Here is a 15,058-nt window from a genome sequence, read left to right on the forward strand (position 1 = left end):
ATAAAAATTCTCACCTCTATCATTCAATGTAGATTATCATTCTTAAAACATTTAACTCCCAATTGAATGTATCGTTTCTTTTAAAATCTCTGTGTCTATAATCTCCAACTGAGACACTGTGCTGTACTATGAATAGCTTGTTACTTATGCCACAGGCTCAAATATCAGAATCTAACTGACTTTGAATGAGAGAAAGACTCTGAGAGAAAGTCCAGAATGCCTCAGAGTAATTCTGCATTTTCATAACTTTTACAATTTCATTCTACTAACTTTTTACTCTGACTTAATCAGAAATTACATGTTTTCCAAATAAACATCTTCATTATATCTTTAAATGTTTCCTATATATATTTTCCAACTCACATTCTTTTGGAGTCATTATCTATAATTTTCATCAGCTTGTACTTGTCAATTAACTTTACAACTATTATCATAGATCTCTCCTCAAAGTAATTCCTAAACTTTAATCTTATGATCTTATTTTTTATCTCTTGTTCTTTTTAGACAAAAACTTAAATTTTGTAACGTTAAACAATTATTTACTTTTAAACCCAAATTAACACCAGAAATTTCTGTTCAAAAGCTCAGCTTGTTTCTGTTCTTCTCTTCAAATACCCCGAAGATAATGTTTTGCTATACAATTACTTTCGGTCATTTTACCACTCTCTGTGTTTACTAGAGAAGCAACAGGCTTTCTATTTATATCTCTGTGTGTCTGTGTCTAAAGGAGGGTATAGATTCCAAAGGAAGGGGCTGCTACTCCCTTCTCACTCAGTTATCTTTTCCCTTCCTTTTCAGTTTAACTCAAATCAGTTTCTTTTTTCTTCTTTCTTTTATAAATTGTTATCTCAAATTAATTTCTTTGAATTTTTCTTTTTCTTTAAGTATAACTCAGATTAGTATCCTCAAATATTTGAACAGCTTTACGGTCAAAATCAAAATTGCCCACGATTATAGCTCCTATTTTCATTGATACCCTTCTTAGGGTTCAATCCTCTGCGTATTTAAACGTTTTAGGGTTTCTTTGTATCTCTATATACTGCACTGAGCTAACCCGGAGCACAGACCCGCCACTTTAAACCGCTATAAATCACCGCTTGTCACACTATCCTCGTTCCCTTCTGAAACGATTCTTCGGTGTGTTGGAAATATGTAGAGATTTTTCTGCCATCGTTTTTACAGTCTCATCATAATCCAACCACCTCCCAGTCATAACAAGTTAATTGCTAAATCGCTTTACAGCTAATTCTAAATATTTGACTAAATGGTCTTCTTTCTAAAAAAGATCCATCTCCATCCCAGCATATCAAATAGTTTTAGAGTTTTACTTTTCAGAGAAACTCAAATAAGTCAAATTAAATTGAATAACTTAATTTAATTAAATTTTCCTTAATTTTAATTGTTTTAATTTATGTCTGACACATATATTCTTTGGCAATACATCTGGTACTTCAAATCACACAGTTCTTTTAAGCAGTCTCAGTCAATGTCTCAAATCATCAGGCAGACTTAAAACTACTTTAGAATAGAAAAAGTCTTACCTGGAATGACTGAGACAAATGCCTGAAGATGCGATCCTGTTCGTTCGTGACGCCAAACTGTAGATTCTAAAAATCGTGCTTCCCCCATAATTGTTGAATCACGGAAGCTACACCTGATATCTTGCCAAGAGATTTATTATTTGAACATGTGTCATGTGTCAGACAGAGAGAAACACAGGCATATAAGAATAAGGCTACATGAGAGGAGGTCTTCATTCTAGATTTCTCTATTCCCCATTATCTATCTTCTCACCCCATCATGCTAGATGTAAATGGTTCCTGGGTTTCTCCTCCCTTACCCCATAATCTCTATGTTTCCTCCTTCCTCTCACCCCTCATCATGCCTTAATGCTTCTCCGTGTTTCTCTGAAGTGGTGCAGTAAGATCTAGCTTATATACATCACAGAGAGACTTACAACTTCCATGTAAGGTAACAAAACGTTGCTTTGAGCTTCTTAAAATTGAAACGTATATGTCATTTGTACACGTCACCCTTGTTGTTTACTTTGGTGATATGCTTGCATCAGTGGAAACATTCCTTTCCCTGCAAAGAACATGTTACATAGCACACATACCTCTAAGCAAAATATAGCCCTACCAGCTCTCTGTTCAGTACACATGTACAAACATAGTCTGACTTCACAAAATACATTATGAAATTATAAAGAAAATTAATAAAGAAAAATAATACTAAAAAATAACATTAAACAGTCAATTTTCAGTCTTCACAGATCTTTTTGATGAAATCTGTGAGCTTTCTGTCCCTCCATTGACAGTTACGCAACTGACACTTTCACGCTTTAAAAAGTTCTTAAAGAGATCGTAAAACCAATCCATGTGAACTGAGTGGTGAACTCGGTGTCAACTGAGATACGATCGCTTTTAATGATGAACAGATTGAATTTAGGCTTTTTTCCACATATAAACATTGATCAGCGAACATAAACTGAAGCTCGACCGAATCACAACAAGCCAACATGCTTGAGCTTCCGTTTACCACAACTGATGTGTGTTGATCAATGTTTATATGTGAATAAAAGCCTAAATTAAATCTGTTCATGTAAAGCGATCGTGTCTCTTTTGAAAATTTGGACTAAACCGCTCAATTCATATGGATTAGTTTTACGATCTCTTAAATTACGACCACTCAAAGTGTCAGTTGCGTAGCTGTCTATGGAGAGTACAGAAAGCTCTCAGATTTCATCAAAAATATATTCATTTGTGTTTCCAAAGATGAAGGAAAGTCTTATGGGTTTGTAACGACATGAGGGTGACAGAATAATTTTTTTGGGTGACTATCCCTTTAAAAACATAAAAAGAAAAACACACCTGATGCACTATTTTTGTTAATTCATTTTCTAGAAGTGGAGTATAAAAACTTGCTGTATTTTTGTGTAGTTAATTAAGAGAAGGCACTCTGTCATCTTTCACGAAAGTGACTTGAACGCACCTGACGTCGTAAACACGACTTCCCAACTCGTAAATACAAACTTCCAAGTAGGACTTTACTTGAATGCATCATTATACAGAATGGCCACTGTGCTGCAGTTTGGTTGTTTAGAGCTGCTGTCATTGTCATAAAAGCGCTATATAAATGAAGATGACTTGACTTGACTTGCTGTCATTACATGCCAGTTTAAATTGAATGGGTCAGTGGGCATTGGCAAGTCATTTGTGAAGCAAAAATTGTGTTTGTTTTACTCTACAGGCAGATCGATGTACAAACAAGTGGATGGACACTTAACTGGCAAAACTCCATTCTGAAATAAAGGGTCTAGTTACACAGTCCACACACCGTGGCCCCAAAGAGTATTTGGACACTTATACTTGCTTCAAATTTAGACACTTTTATTTCCCAGGGGTTGTGAAGGTCACATTAAAACTGTTGTATCAGGCCTTTCCTGCTTTTCAAATGCCTATGCATAGATTTGAGTGTTTTATCCTTGTCCCAGATCCAGACTTTCAATCTTTAAATATGAAAAACCATAATAGAAATAAAAAAATATAGCAAATAAAACAATGATATTCTAAACAAAGGGTGAACTAATCAAAACATTTCCATATTTATTGCGAGAAAATTATTTTATTTATTTATCTTCCAAGGAATCATCAGTGAAGAGCTTAAAATGAAAAAATTAGGCATGTGATGTGTTAAGAAAACTATAATATCCAGGTAAATATCACTTGTGAACAGAATATTTTGATGCATCATTTCCAATCAAGCTGTAATTTTTATGCAAAAAAGTGTGAAATTAAAAGTGTGAAATTTAACATAAAATAGCTAAACCATTAGCCCTAACAAGAGGCTGTTTAATCAAAATAAATAATAAAATGTAATTTCCATTACTGTCATTTCCATCACATAATTACCGGTATGTGAAGTGTCCATAGTCGAAGAAACACCCATAAGTGTATGCATCATATAACACAATATTGAAACTAATGGATTTTAAAGTCGCAATGTAACGGAAATAAGGATCAGTAAGTTACTGATAATTCAAGTGTCCAAACAAATTAAATAATATATCATATAGCATTTTAAAAATGGGGAAAAAATTATATTTGTGTAAATATGTGGCGACAAATATTTATGCAAAAATACTATTAAAATTTGAAACCGCTTAAACAGAGGGGAAGATGCATGGGCATTAATTTGCATTATACACACAAATGCGGAAATGTCTACATTTAAGAATTTAAATGAGCTTAAAAAGCTTGCCCTGTTACAGCAGATTTAGTTGATAATCAAATATGATTTCATTAATAATAATCGCCATTAGTTGCAAGCATATTCAAACTCCGACCCGACAATATATACCTGTTCTTGGATCATCATTGAATCAGTTCAAGAACAACTGCAATTGGATCAGTCCAATTTGCAAATGAATTATCAGTGTTATTTGTGCACCAATTCAGCAGGTTTAGAGTAAATGCAGACATGAGGGCGAGTGATTCAGGACAGAATTTTCATTTTTAGTTGAACTAAAATGTGAACATGTATGAACTATTTGTTACTCGGACAGGACACGTGTGATCTTGAGTGGAAATAACTTCACATCCATGACACAAAAACTCAACTTGACACCAGTTTGTTACAATTTGAGCAATAATCCTACTTGTTTTGATATTTTGTGTTCTTCTGATACAGTGACATTCATACATTTTCAAGTTTGAAGTGGACAAATACTTTTTGATCACTTGAATACCTAAAACAAAGCAAGGTGGGACATTCTGACAGTATAAAAAGAAAGAATTTAGTATTTGTATCTGTCATTGGCAGCACCCTTTCAGTGTAATATCCAAATTCTGAGATTGAAAAGCTATTGATTTATCTTTTTGGGTGCTTTCTAAATTCTTGTGATCACAATTTGGATAGGCAGCTCTTTCACATTCCTTGCCGTGCGTAAAGGATGTTTTCAACCTGTTCTCCACCTTGAACTTCCGTTCTTCTTGCTCAAGGACGTTTGCATGTGACGTTGCCATCCCTGGCCTGGTGAACCAACACCATTCATAGCTTCCCTTTGTCATTTTGTTTTCCATTGCCATTTTAGACTCTTATTAAAGCAAATATTGAAGAATAACTTCTTTTTTTTTTGAAAGGCGTGAAAGACCTTTTGTGTGGCGTGAAATGAAATGTGGGTCTAAACAGGTTTTCGTAGCCTTGGGACTTATTGTAGGTTTTGCAGGTCAAATTATTATTATTAACGTAACATTATTCCGAAACGCACCAAAATCACATGCACAAGCACTATGGCTTTTCTAATTCAGAATTGTAATCATTTTTTTTTTATGTGCATGCATTTAAAACAGACTGAGTGAGGACAGTGGAAAAGATCAGATTTAAGGGAATGTTATAACTGGGATGAGGGGTGTGCTGTGTGTCAGGCAGGTGGGCAGTGGGGGTTCGACTGTATTACCTTGGTTTTTCATTGTTCCTCTCTTTCATACTCCATATCTTTTGCGTATGAAGACGTGACTCACTGATAACTCTGAATGAAGGACAGTGCTTATAAACCATCCGTCCCTCATCAGAACAACTGAGAAGCTGCCTCTTAACGTTTTGGAGTATACATAGATACATATACTCACATATTACGTGACAACCCTTTGTATCTGTTGGACATTGGCACTTTTTTTTTCTTTCTCTCGTTTGTAGTGCTTGGATCCCCCTCCCCAGGGGAGAGAAACCTGTGACACCAGCGTTTGAAGACCATGACATCCAACATTTCTTGCTTTCTCTGCCTGTTGCTGGTGACTCTGGGTTCGACTGCAGTCATCACCGGGGTGAGTGACCCTTACAACTTGCAGGTCCAGTCTGGTCAAGTGGATTGAACACTGTAGAACAGGGACACTAAATTGTTTGGAAATAACTGTTTGAGTATCAAATTTGGTTGAATTATACATTTCATTTGAGCTATTTCTTTACAATTATTTACCGCATCTATACATTTTAAGTGCCATTGATGTGTACGTTTTGAGGTTGACCATCGTGTGTGTGTGTGTGTGTGTGTGTGTGTGTATAGATAGATAGATAGATAAAATAGTTCTGTTTATATGTTTGTTGCATACCCCTGAATATGGAAGCAAATGCTGATAATTTTAACAAAATAAGAGGGATCATAAAAATTGCATGTTGTTTTTATTTTATTTAGAACTGTCCTGAATAAGCAGTTTCACATAAGAGTAAACATCTAAATGTATACATTATGTATATTTATATGATTTATTTATTATTTTATATTTATTTATTTGTTTGCTTTTGATTTGTACCTGGTTCAGGGACAATACAGACTGTTGACAATTCATAATGCTCTTTTTATTTTGTTATGTTAACTTATTAAAAGGAGTCGAGTCATTCGTTGTCATCAAGCCTCAATCTTACATAAGTTTTACCATGTTAATTGAAAAAAGAGGATTTGCTGGTCATTATGTATCAATAGAAAAGCAAAGAATGCATGGCAGTTGATTTCATAAAAGGTACAAAACTATTTTTGTTAATATCTTGACTGCCTAGAAAACCTTTCTTAACATAAATTTGACCAAAATCAGTTTGCTAAAGGCTATTAACTCCAATAGCTGATGTTAGACTGTCATTTTTGACAAATCAAAGCTTTGCATTTCACTTTTAACATGGCATGTTTCCAGATTTTGGTGCGCACACATTTAAATAATGTGATGTAATAACAAAACAGTACATTTAATACTGCATTGCACATATTCATTAGAGATGCACGATATATCGGCCACCATATCGGTATCGGTTGATATATGCTAATTTTTAATGTTATTGTTATCGGTTTAATAAGAAAATTTGGCCGATATATTAAAAGCCGATAAATAATGGATTTTTTTTCCTTCAGCTGAGACACTCCAGGTGCACACTACACTGTTCGCCATGATGGTTTTGAATTGCTTGAAATATGATTGGAATCTCTTTATTTGATTATATAAAAATTGTCAAAAAATTTGGATTTAGATTTATCGGCCAATGTATTGGTTTTTGGCTTTCAAATATAAAGAATTATCGGTGTCAGGCAAAATTTTCATATCGGTGCATCCCTAATATTCATGCATGCATTAAATCGATCGTTCCTTACCTCTGTAAAGTTTCAACTCAGAGCATTTCTAGGGTCAGTAGAGATGCCGTTTGACATGAATGTGTTGGGATGCTCAAATGCATTTCCTTCACACCTGTCAGGACAGTAAAGCCTACAGCGCTCTCAAAATATGCGAGAGTGCTGTCAGAACACCCCAGGCCTAATGGAGATGGAGGCATGGCATTTTCAAACACAATGAGACCATCATCCTACACGGCCTGTCAGGGCAAATCAGTAGCCTGGATCCATGAGAGAAAATCCTATGCCACCCATGGGCTTATGCTCACTAGACATAGCTTAAAAAATACATTGTATGCTGGATGAGGTGGACACACTGAACATTTCATCACTGATATGCTTGCTTACTAGAGTCAAAAGTGGACATGTTGATGTATTTATAATGAGAAAGAGCCCTAAGACCTGTGTGTGTGTGTGTAGGCATGTGAGAAGGACTCTCAGTGTGGAGGTGGCATGTGTTGTGCAGTCAGCCTGTGGATCCGGAGCCTGCGAATGTGCATCCCAATGGGTCAGAATGGAGAAGACTGTCATCCATTGAGCCACAAGGTTAATTTCCTCACTTTCCTCCTTACATTCATTATAATTTTTTTTATGTTCCTGTTTTTTAAAATAATCTTTCATTTCTATTTAGGTGCCATTTTTTGGGAAGAGACTCCATCATACATGCCCATGTCTGCCCAACCTAGCCTGCATCACCACAGCCGATGGCAAGTCCAAATGTCTCCCGCCATTTCCTTTCCAGGATCAATACCTGTGATGAAGATGCTTGATCGCTGTATAGCATGCACATGTTTGTATAAAGTGTATAGTTGTAAAAGTGATTTAGATCTATTTATTGAATTAATTTAATCTTCATGGAAAATGAATAGAAAGTAAGAAAATGGAAATTATAGAAAATAAATTAGCAAACGAAAGTCATAAAATGCAAACAGTATTGGCAAAATGTCAATATGACATAAATAAATATTTCCATTGCACAAAAGGTTCTTTATAGTGGAAAGGGGTTCTTTAGATTACTAAAATGTTCTTCACAGTAAGAAAATGAAATGGTTATTTTAAGAACTGTTTGCTGAAAGGTTCTTTGTGGAACCAAAAATGGTTCTACTATGTCATCGTTGCGAAAATCCACTCTTGGAACTTTTTTTTTTTTTTTTTAGTGCCCCTATTTGCTTTTTCGAATATCACCTTTCATGCAGTGTGTAATATAGCTGTTTGTAAATGTAAAAGGTCAGAAAAGTTTTAAAGATCAAATTGCACAACAAATAAAGTTATTGTCTCCTAAAAGAAAGAATTGATTCCGAACTGCCGAAATGAGTCGTCAGTAATTCCAGTCTCGCTTCCTGTTACATACCTCCGTAATAATGCCAGCCTTTGGTCTTCACTGGCTGCCCACGAACAACGTCTACTTTGACCAGCCCTCTTACACTAGTTGTAGCTGAGGACTGGAAGAGTTTGTTTTGTGTCGTCAGCATGTCGAGAAGACGCTGTGAATCCACTTTGCATGCACTTCATTCTGAGCACTTCATGCAATTCTCGCGCTGGAATTGATATAGAAAAAAATTACGCCATTGTTACTGTTCGTATCACTGTGTGTATACAAGCACTGAGGAAACCTCAGGAGCTGAAATTCAAATATGGTAATAGGCGTTTCGTTTCCAACACGCACTGTAAGCGGTAGACCAATCACGGCAGACTGGGCCGTCTGACCAATCAGAGCAGAGTAGGCTTGTGGAAAGGAGGGGTTTAGAGAGACTGAATCTTCGAACGAACCGTTTTCAGACTCATTGAGAAATGAGGTGATGTGCAACGTATATTATGAGAACATTCAAGTATTTTTTGACTTTGGATGCATGTAAACCTATTGAAGGAGACCTCCAAAACAAAATAAGAAACCTTTAAAATAGCATAATAGGGGCACTAGAGTGTAGTATCAGATTATAATTGTACTTTCATAAATACCATGGTACTAAATGATTACTGTATTTCTATGCCATAGTATTTACATGACACTCCCAAGGTACTTCAAATAATAGTGGTATTAGTATGGAACATACGCAAAAATATGCATGTTTGACAGAAAATGTGCTACTACCATGGTACTGTTTTGTAATTTTTTGTTGTTGGTGCATTTATCTAGCTATTTCATAGTAAATATGCAAATCAAATAACAATGAATATCTATTTAATTCCTGCTATCACAAATAACTCCAAATCCTCCGTGGCATTTTGTGTAGATTAGTGTTCGGGCTTCTAGAGGATGTGTCAAAGCACTCGGGCCGTACTATTCTTAAAATGCTTACTCTAGTATTCCTCACTTCAGTGTGTCATTGTGAAGGAACTGTCCTGGGAATGGGGCCACTGTCACTTTATTTACTCTCCTCCATTGCAGCACTGAAGAACACTGAGTGCTGGAGCTGGAACACTGTGTAGAGCTATTAAAGAGCAAATATAAAAACTCTTCTGTAAGTTTTAAATGGGCTTTCCCTTTTGAAGAACCCTTTAAATCCACTAAGGTCCAATTGCTTGAACAAAATAAAGTGTACGTCGCATCCATAAATTGCAGAGTTTACACTGCGCTGTTGCATGGATAAAATATTCATGGCCTGCTTTTCAAGTAAATATCTTTCCACCAGACTATAACCGCTGTTTTAATGCACTAGATGGAAGGAGTCCAAAAAGAAGGCAATATGTGTGGTGCATCTTACACAAGACGGGAATGCAGGGCAAATAGAAATGCTTTTTTATTAAAGCAAGTGCCTTGGTCTATATGTTTTCCCTTGGGCGCTGCAGACACCATTCGGATCAGCATGGCAAGACAAACTGCTCTAAAAACAGTTTGTTCATATATAATATGGTTGTGTTAACAACTCAGCAGATTGTGGCCTATTTCTATCTCTCCTCTGGGCCTTCCATGGATGGCAAAGGCCGTTTAAATAAAACACTCCAATTAGCTGATGGAGCTTTTCATTCTATTGCTATGTAGAATGATCACAACGCGAGTCAATAATGCAGTTTCTCTTCGTGAAGTGAGCAGTTTGTGTTTCTTTCTCAACGACATTTTCATGTTAGGATGACAAGAAAGGCGCTAAGAGGGAACATTTAAAGGGATAGTGCACCAAAAAATGACTCACCCTCATGTCATTCCAAACCTGTATGACTTTTATCCTTCTGTGGAACACAAAAGAAGATATTTTGAAAATCAATTGGGTCCCAAAACATTGTTAAAATCATCATTAAAAAAATCTGAGAGATATTTATCAAAGAAGAAAGTCATACAGGGTTGGAACAACAGTGATTTCTTTTAAATTATTCTGTTAAATTCATGTTTTTCCCTTACTGCAAAAAAAAATGACATGATCAATAAGAAACAACAAGTGTTTTTACATTGCTTTAACTCGTCAAAACAATTTTCAACTTTTTTTAAATAAGTTATACAAGATTTTTTAAGTCAGTTTAATGCAATTTAAGTTGAAATTACTTAAAAATCCAAGTTGATTTTACTTTAAAAAAAATTAAGGCAGCAACTTTTTTTTTCTTTTTTACAATTCTTTATAGGCATGTAAGTAACTACATACTCAGGATTGGGCGGGATGTAATGTAATAATTTAATGTCTTAAATAACCTTGTCTGTGGTGTTTATGGCCTTGTCTCTTTCTGATCCCTTTTTTAAAGAGAAATATTTCCCCTCTTCATGTATTTCCTGCTTTCATGTAAAGCAGCTCTCTGGGATGCACTGTTTACATTTATTGAAGACAAATAATCTTATATCACATCTCCAGTGGCCTGCATTCATTCTGTCAGTGCAACGCAGCAGATGACACAAATGTAGCGCTGGAGTCGTGCTGAGGGGAGGTTCGGGAAAAAAGGGCTCTGTATTATATAACTGTCTGTAGGAAGGGTGGGGGGATGGAAACGCAGCCAAAAAAATTCTCCCTGGATGAGTGTGTCTGAAACATCACATTATGGCTTGTTTTTTCCCCCCTCACAACATCTAATGAGATGGAGGCTTAGCACAATATGTACGAAAACCACATGTTTTACAGTACGTCAGTTTAGTCTGACATGGCTACAAAATCCCCTTTTAATGCCTTGTTGGCCTTTTGCTTGCATTTGTCCTCACATTTGAATCATGTATTGCTTTAGCACACCAACACAGTACATTTATAATCATTTATTTTAATTAAATACAAATCATGGTCTCCTCAACACTGACCCATCAGCCAAATTTGCATGTGTCCACTGAAAACTATTTTCCGGTAAAGGGACTGTGAGAGGGACTTGATTTATTCACATTTAGTCCATGTGATTGTAAAAAACCACTGGCCATTTTGTTCACACACACAAAAAAAAGTCATAGCAAATATATTACATATCAGTTATAAAGAGTTCCAGAATATAAATAAATCATCTTTTTACAGTACATTATTTACATCGATATGTGGATTGCATAAATGTGGATATGGATCTTCTGATTATGCAACGTTGGTCTTTTTCCACCTCTTACTGAAAGAAAAGATCACATGCTACAGTGGCCCCCCCCAAAAAATGTATCAAGACAGGACATGTATGAATGCCATTGCATTAGATAACAAAATATCAAGTGGCATTCATTTAATAAAAAGAAAAGCACATTAATGCAACAAAATTCAACTGGGTTTAAATAGGGGGAGACTGGAGAGTGTTTTAACACAGAGTGAGAAATTAGCTCACTATTATACATAATGATTCTGGAAACTGTAAGACTTAAAAAAATATGAATGATTTATGAAGAGGAAAAACCATTTTTAGGCAAAAGTCATTTATATTTTATGTTTTTGTTTATATTCATATTTAGAATTGTATTATATTTCATTGTTTTTCTGTATGACAATATTATGTTTTTGAAAATATATAATGTTATATAATATAATATAAATATTTCCCCTTTGTTTCCCTTTTTGTATTGAAATGGATTTGGCAGTTAGTGATGGGGTGGCATAATCATGATTTTAAACGAATATTTCTGATTACCACAAGAAATTAATGCACAAAAGTTCAAACATACTACATTATATTAATGTGACACCCATTCCCAGTAAAAGGATGGCTTGTTAAAGCAGTACTTGTAAAGTCTAGTAAAGTGTGTACTTGACTTGAATTTATACTGCTTAGGGAGAAGTGTTAGAATTATAAACTGCTATAATTTGAAGAAGACAAATATGGGAATTTTATAATCAAAATATGACGTTTAAACACTCCCCGGTCTCACTACTTTTCGGGGCCACTGAATGTTGACGAGCAGGCAGAGTCGGTGAAAACAAGTGAGTACACTTCAAATCACACAGTAGGGCTCCATGGGTGTTTGTGTAGTCAGGCAACACGGCAAACAGGCTCTGAATCTCATCCTCAACTCCTTATTGAATATGAAACATATGATGGGATTCGCCCCCGCTTGGGCGAACGTCAACCACACGGCCGCGGTAAGGAACACCTGAGGAAGCGCGTTTCCCTTCACAAACACCCGGATGTAGCACGAGACAATATAGGGCGCCCAGAACAGCAGGAACGCCAGCGTTATCATGTAGTACATCTTTCCTATCCGTTTCTCCATCTTGAACTCGTCCAGCACGAGCAGCCTCCGATTGGCGTTGTGTGACGCTTGTCTGATGCCCACTAACGTCGGCGGCGTCGGACCTCGTCCAAATCCCGCGATCCAGTTGGCAGCGGCCTGGCCCGTCGCGCCAGGTCCGTGAAAGGTCCAGTTCTGGCTGATAGCCGGAACCAGCTGCGCGGGTTTCATTTTACGGTGGTCGTAAACAAAACACAGCATTTTGACATACACGACGTGCGTCGTGGCCACAATCACAGCCAGCATGAGCATGAAGCCCAGCGTGTCGTTGGCTTTCACGTATCTGTGCTCGAAAACGCACTGCTCTTCCTCGCGAATAAATTTGTAGGTCCCGACGTCGAAGACAGGTGGAAATGCCATGGCGACTGAAAGCGTCCACACCATACATATCACCGCGACGCATGTCCATAGCGTCATGCGTTTGGAGTAGAACCTGTGGTGCGCGATGGCCATATAGCGCGTGACGCTGACGCAGAACAGGAGAAACGCGATGTGGAAGCAGAACAAGACGGCCATGAACGCGATGATCTTGCAGCTGAGGATGCTGTAGCTCCATAGGGAGCCGCTGTTGATGGAGATCATCACGAACGGGAAGCACACAGCCGAGCGGATGATGTCTGCGACGCACAGGTCGAGGAGGAAGTAATATGGAGCCTTGTGGAGCGAGCTGTCTTTCAGCACCAGCACGGAGAGCACGGTGTTCCCGAGCAGGCTGATGCAGGTGATGAGCCCCAAAGACGCCAGTTTGACCGCAGACGCAGTGATGGCATAATTCTGGAGCGAGGGGTTGCTTCCCCCTGGATCACTTGTGTTCGCCATCTGTGCAAGCACAACCCAGCCTGGGCTTTGTAATCCGACATTAAGCAGTCCTGGTCCCCCAGTTTGATATACAAAATATCACCCGTGAACAATCAGTTGAGTCTTTTATATGACCATACCTCTAGCCGTTTGGAGATCCAAGACATCGTTTTGTTCATGTCAGCGACGCACGATTCTTCATTCAAACCAGATGCTGGGTAATCCATTATTTGTTGAAGAAAAGACACCCTAATAAACACGTATCCGTCTCACTCTCCATTGATCCGACGATCTGAAAAATCGCGCTCGTGTAGGCCGAAAACAACCCAAGACGCTTCATCGAAACATTATTTTTGAATAAACAACAGCCTATACGTACGCATCCAGTCTATTGTGGAGATCGCGGCGGAGCATGTAGGCGTCTTGTCTAGTGCGTTCTTGTTTTGGGGGTGATGAAGGGGGGAGTATAATGGGAACCTCCGATGACAGCAACGGTGGGTCCGTCTGGAGAGCGTTGCGATTCTGACACAGTCTACACTGGAAGCAGCCGATGACGCCTCGCGACGCGTCGCGCCGCAACGGCTCGAGGCTGTCTACACTGAAGCTGCACGTCATCTTGGGACGTTCGCTAACGCGGTCCAATCAGCTGTTAGCTCGATGACTTCGACAACAGTTAAATAGATGTATACATCTTTATATAAAGCCCATAGACCACTTTCTATATAACATAAAAGTCTTTGTTATATGCATATCTGTAGCAGTACTAAAAATAAAAATATATATTTTTGTAAAATGCTTACTAAAAAAAAATTGTTTGCTACAGATTCATGTGCATAAAAAAAGTTTGGAAAAATAGTTGATTTAAGGAGACGCGGGCGCTGTCCGTGGTGCTGAAGTGTTGTTATGACTGATAGCTGTCAATCAGCGCGCTGTTGACTTGATAAAGTCACTAAACCTGAGAACAGTAATATAAAGAAACCATTTGAAGGCATGAGAGAGGGAATATAGCGAACAAATGTCCAGGGCAACGTGTGTGCCTGAATCGATGATACTTTCATTTCCAGGAGAGAAGCAGCACCAGTCAGTTTTGTGATGAATAGCGCCATCTAGTGTTTAGATATTGTCATGCAATTAAGCACAATTTCAACTATTTCGATAGATACAGTCCTGTTAAAACAAAATAATAAACCAAGTTGCAGTCATTGTAAAGAAAGTGACCCCTTGACACTTAAATCACACTTTCAAAGCCATTGCATTAGATAAAAAATATTAAACCAAGTGACAATTATTGTAAAGAAAGACAGGACAAGCACAACATTAAAGCAAAACATTTCCAATAAAATACATATATAAAACAATATACATATTGTTCAAAATTAATATGGAAAATGTTTTGACACTTTCTGTTGTCAAACATGTAAAATGTCCAACTCATGCATTGAAGTTAAACCACACCTGGGTTTAACTTAGTAGGGTTTAGGGGCTAAATGACTTCA

At 37.3% G+C, this 15,058-nt stretch overlaps 2 protein-coding genes across 2 annotated transcripts in view; one reads left to right on the plus strand and one right to left on the minus strand.

The window, feature by feature from the left end:
• prok2 (prokineticin 2) overlaps window positions 1–15,058 on the plus strand; it is a 70,178-nt gene that overhangs the window by 26,831 nt on the left and 28,289 nt on the right. The window contains exons 7-9 of the mRNA XM_079628880.1: window positions 5,698–5,825; window positions 7,577–7,702; window positions 7,788–7,863. Coding sequence (XP_079485006.1) covers window positions 5,754–5,825; window positions 7,577–7,702; window positions 7,788–7,863 — 274 coding nt within the window. The 5' untranslated portion in view covers window positions 5,698–5,753. The remainder of the gene's footprint in view (window positions 1–5,697; window positions 5,826–7,576; window positions 7,703–7,787; window positions 7,864–15,058) is intronic.
• Window positions 11,278–14,092, minus strand: gpr27 (G protein-coupled receptor 27). The gene has a single exon (XM_079628309.1). The coding sequence runs from the start codon at window positions 13,581–13,583 to the stop codon at window positions 12,468–12,470; it is 1,116 nt and encodes a 371-aa protein (XP_079484435.1). The 5' UTR covers window positions 13,584–14,092; the 3' UTR covers window positions 11,278–12,467.

This window comes from Phoxinus phoxinus, assembly GCF_949152265.1.
Source record: "Phoxinus phoxinus genome assembly, chromosome: 11".
In the NCBI taxonomy this organism is placed as follows: domain Eukaryota; kingdom Metazoa; phylum Chordata; class Actinopteri; order Cypriniformes; family Leuciscidae; genus Phoxinus; species Phoxinus phoxinus.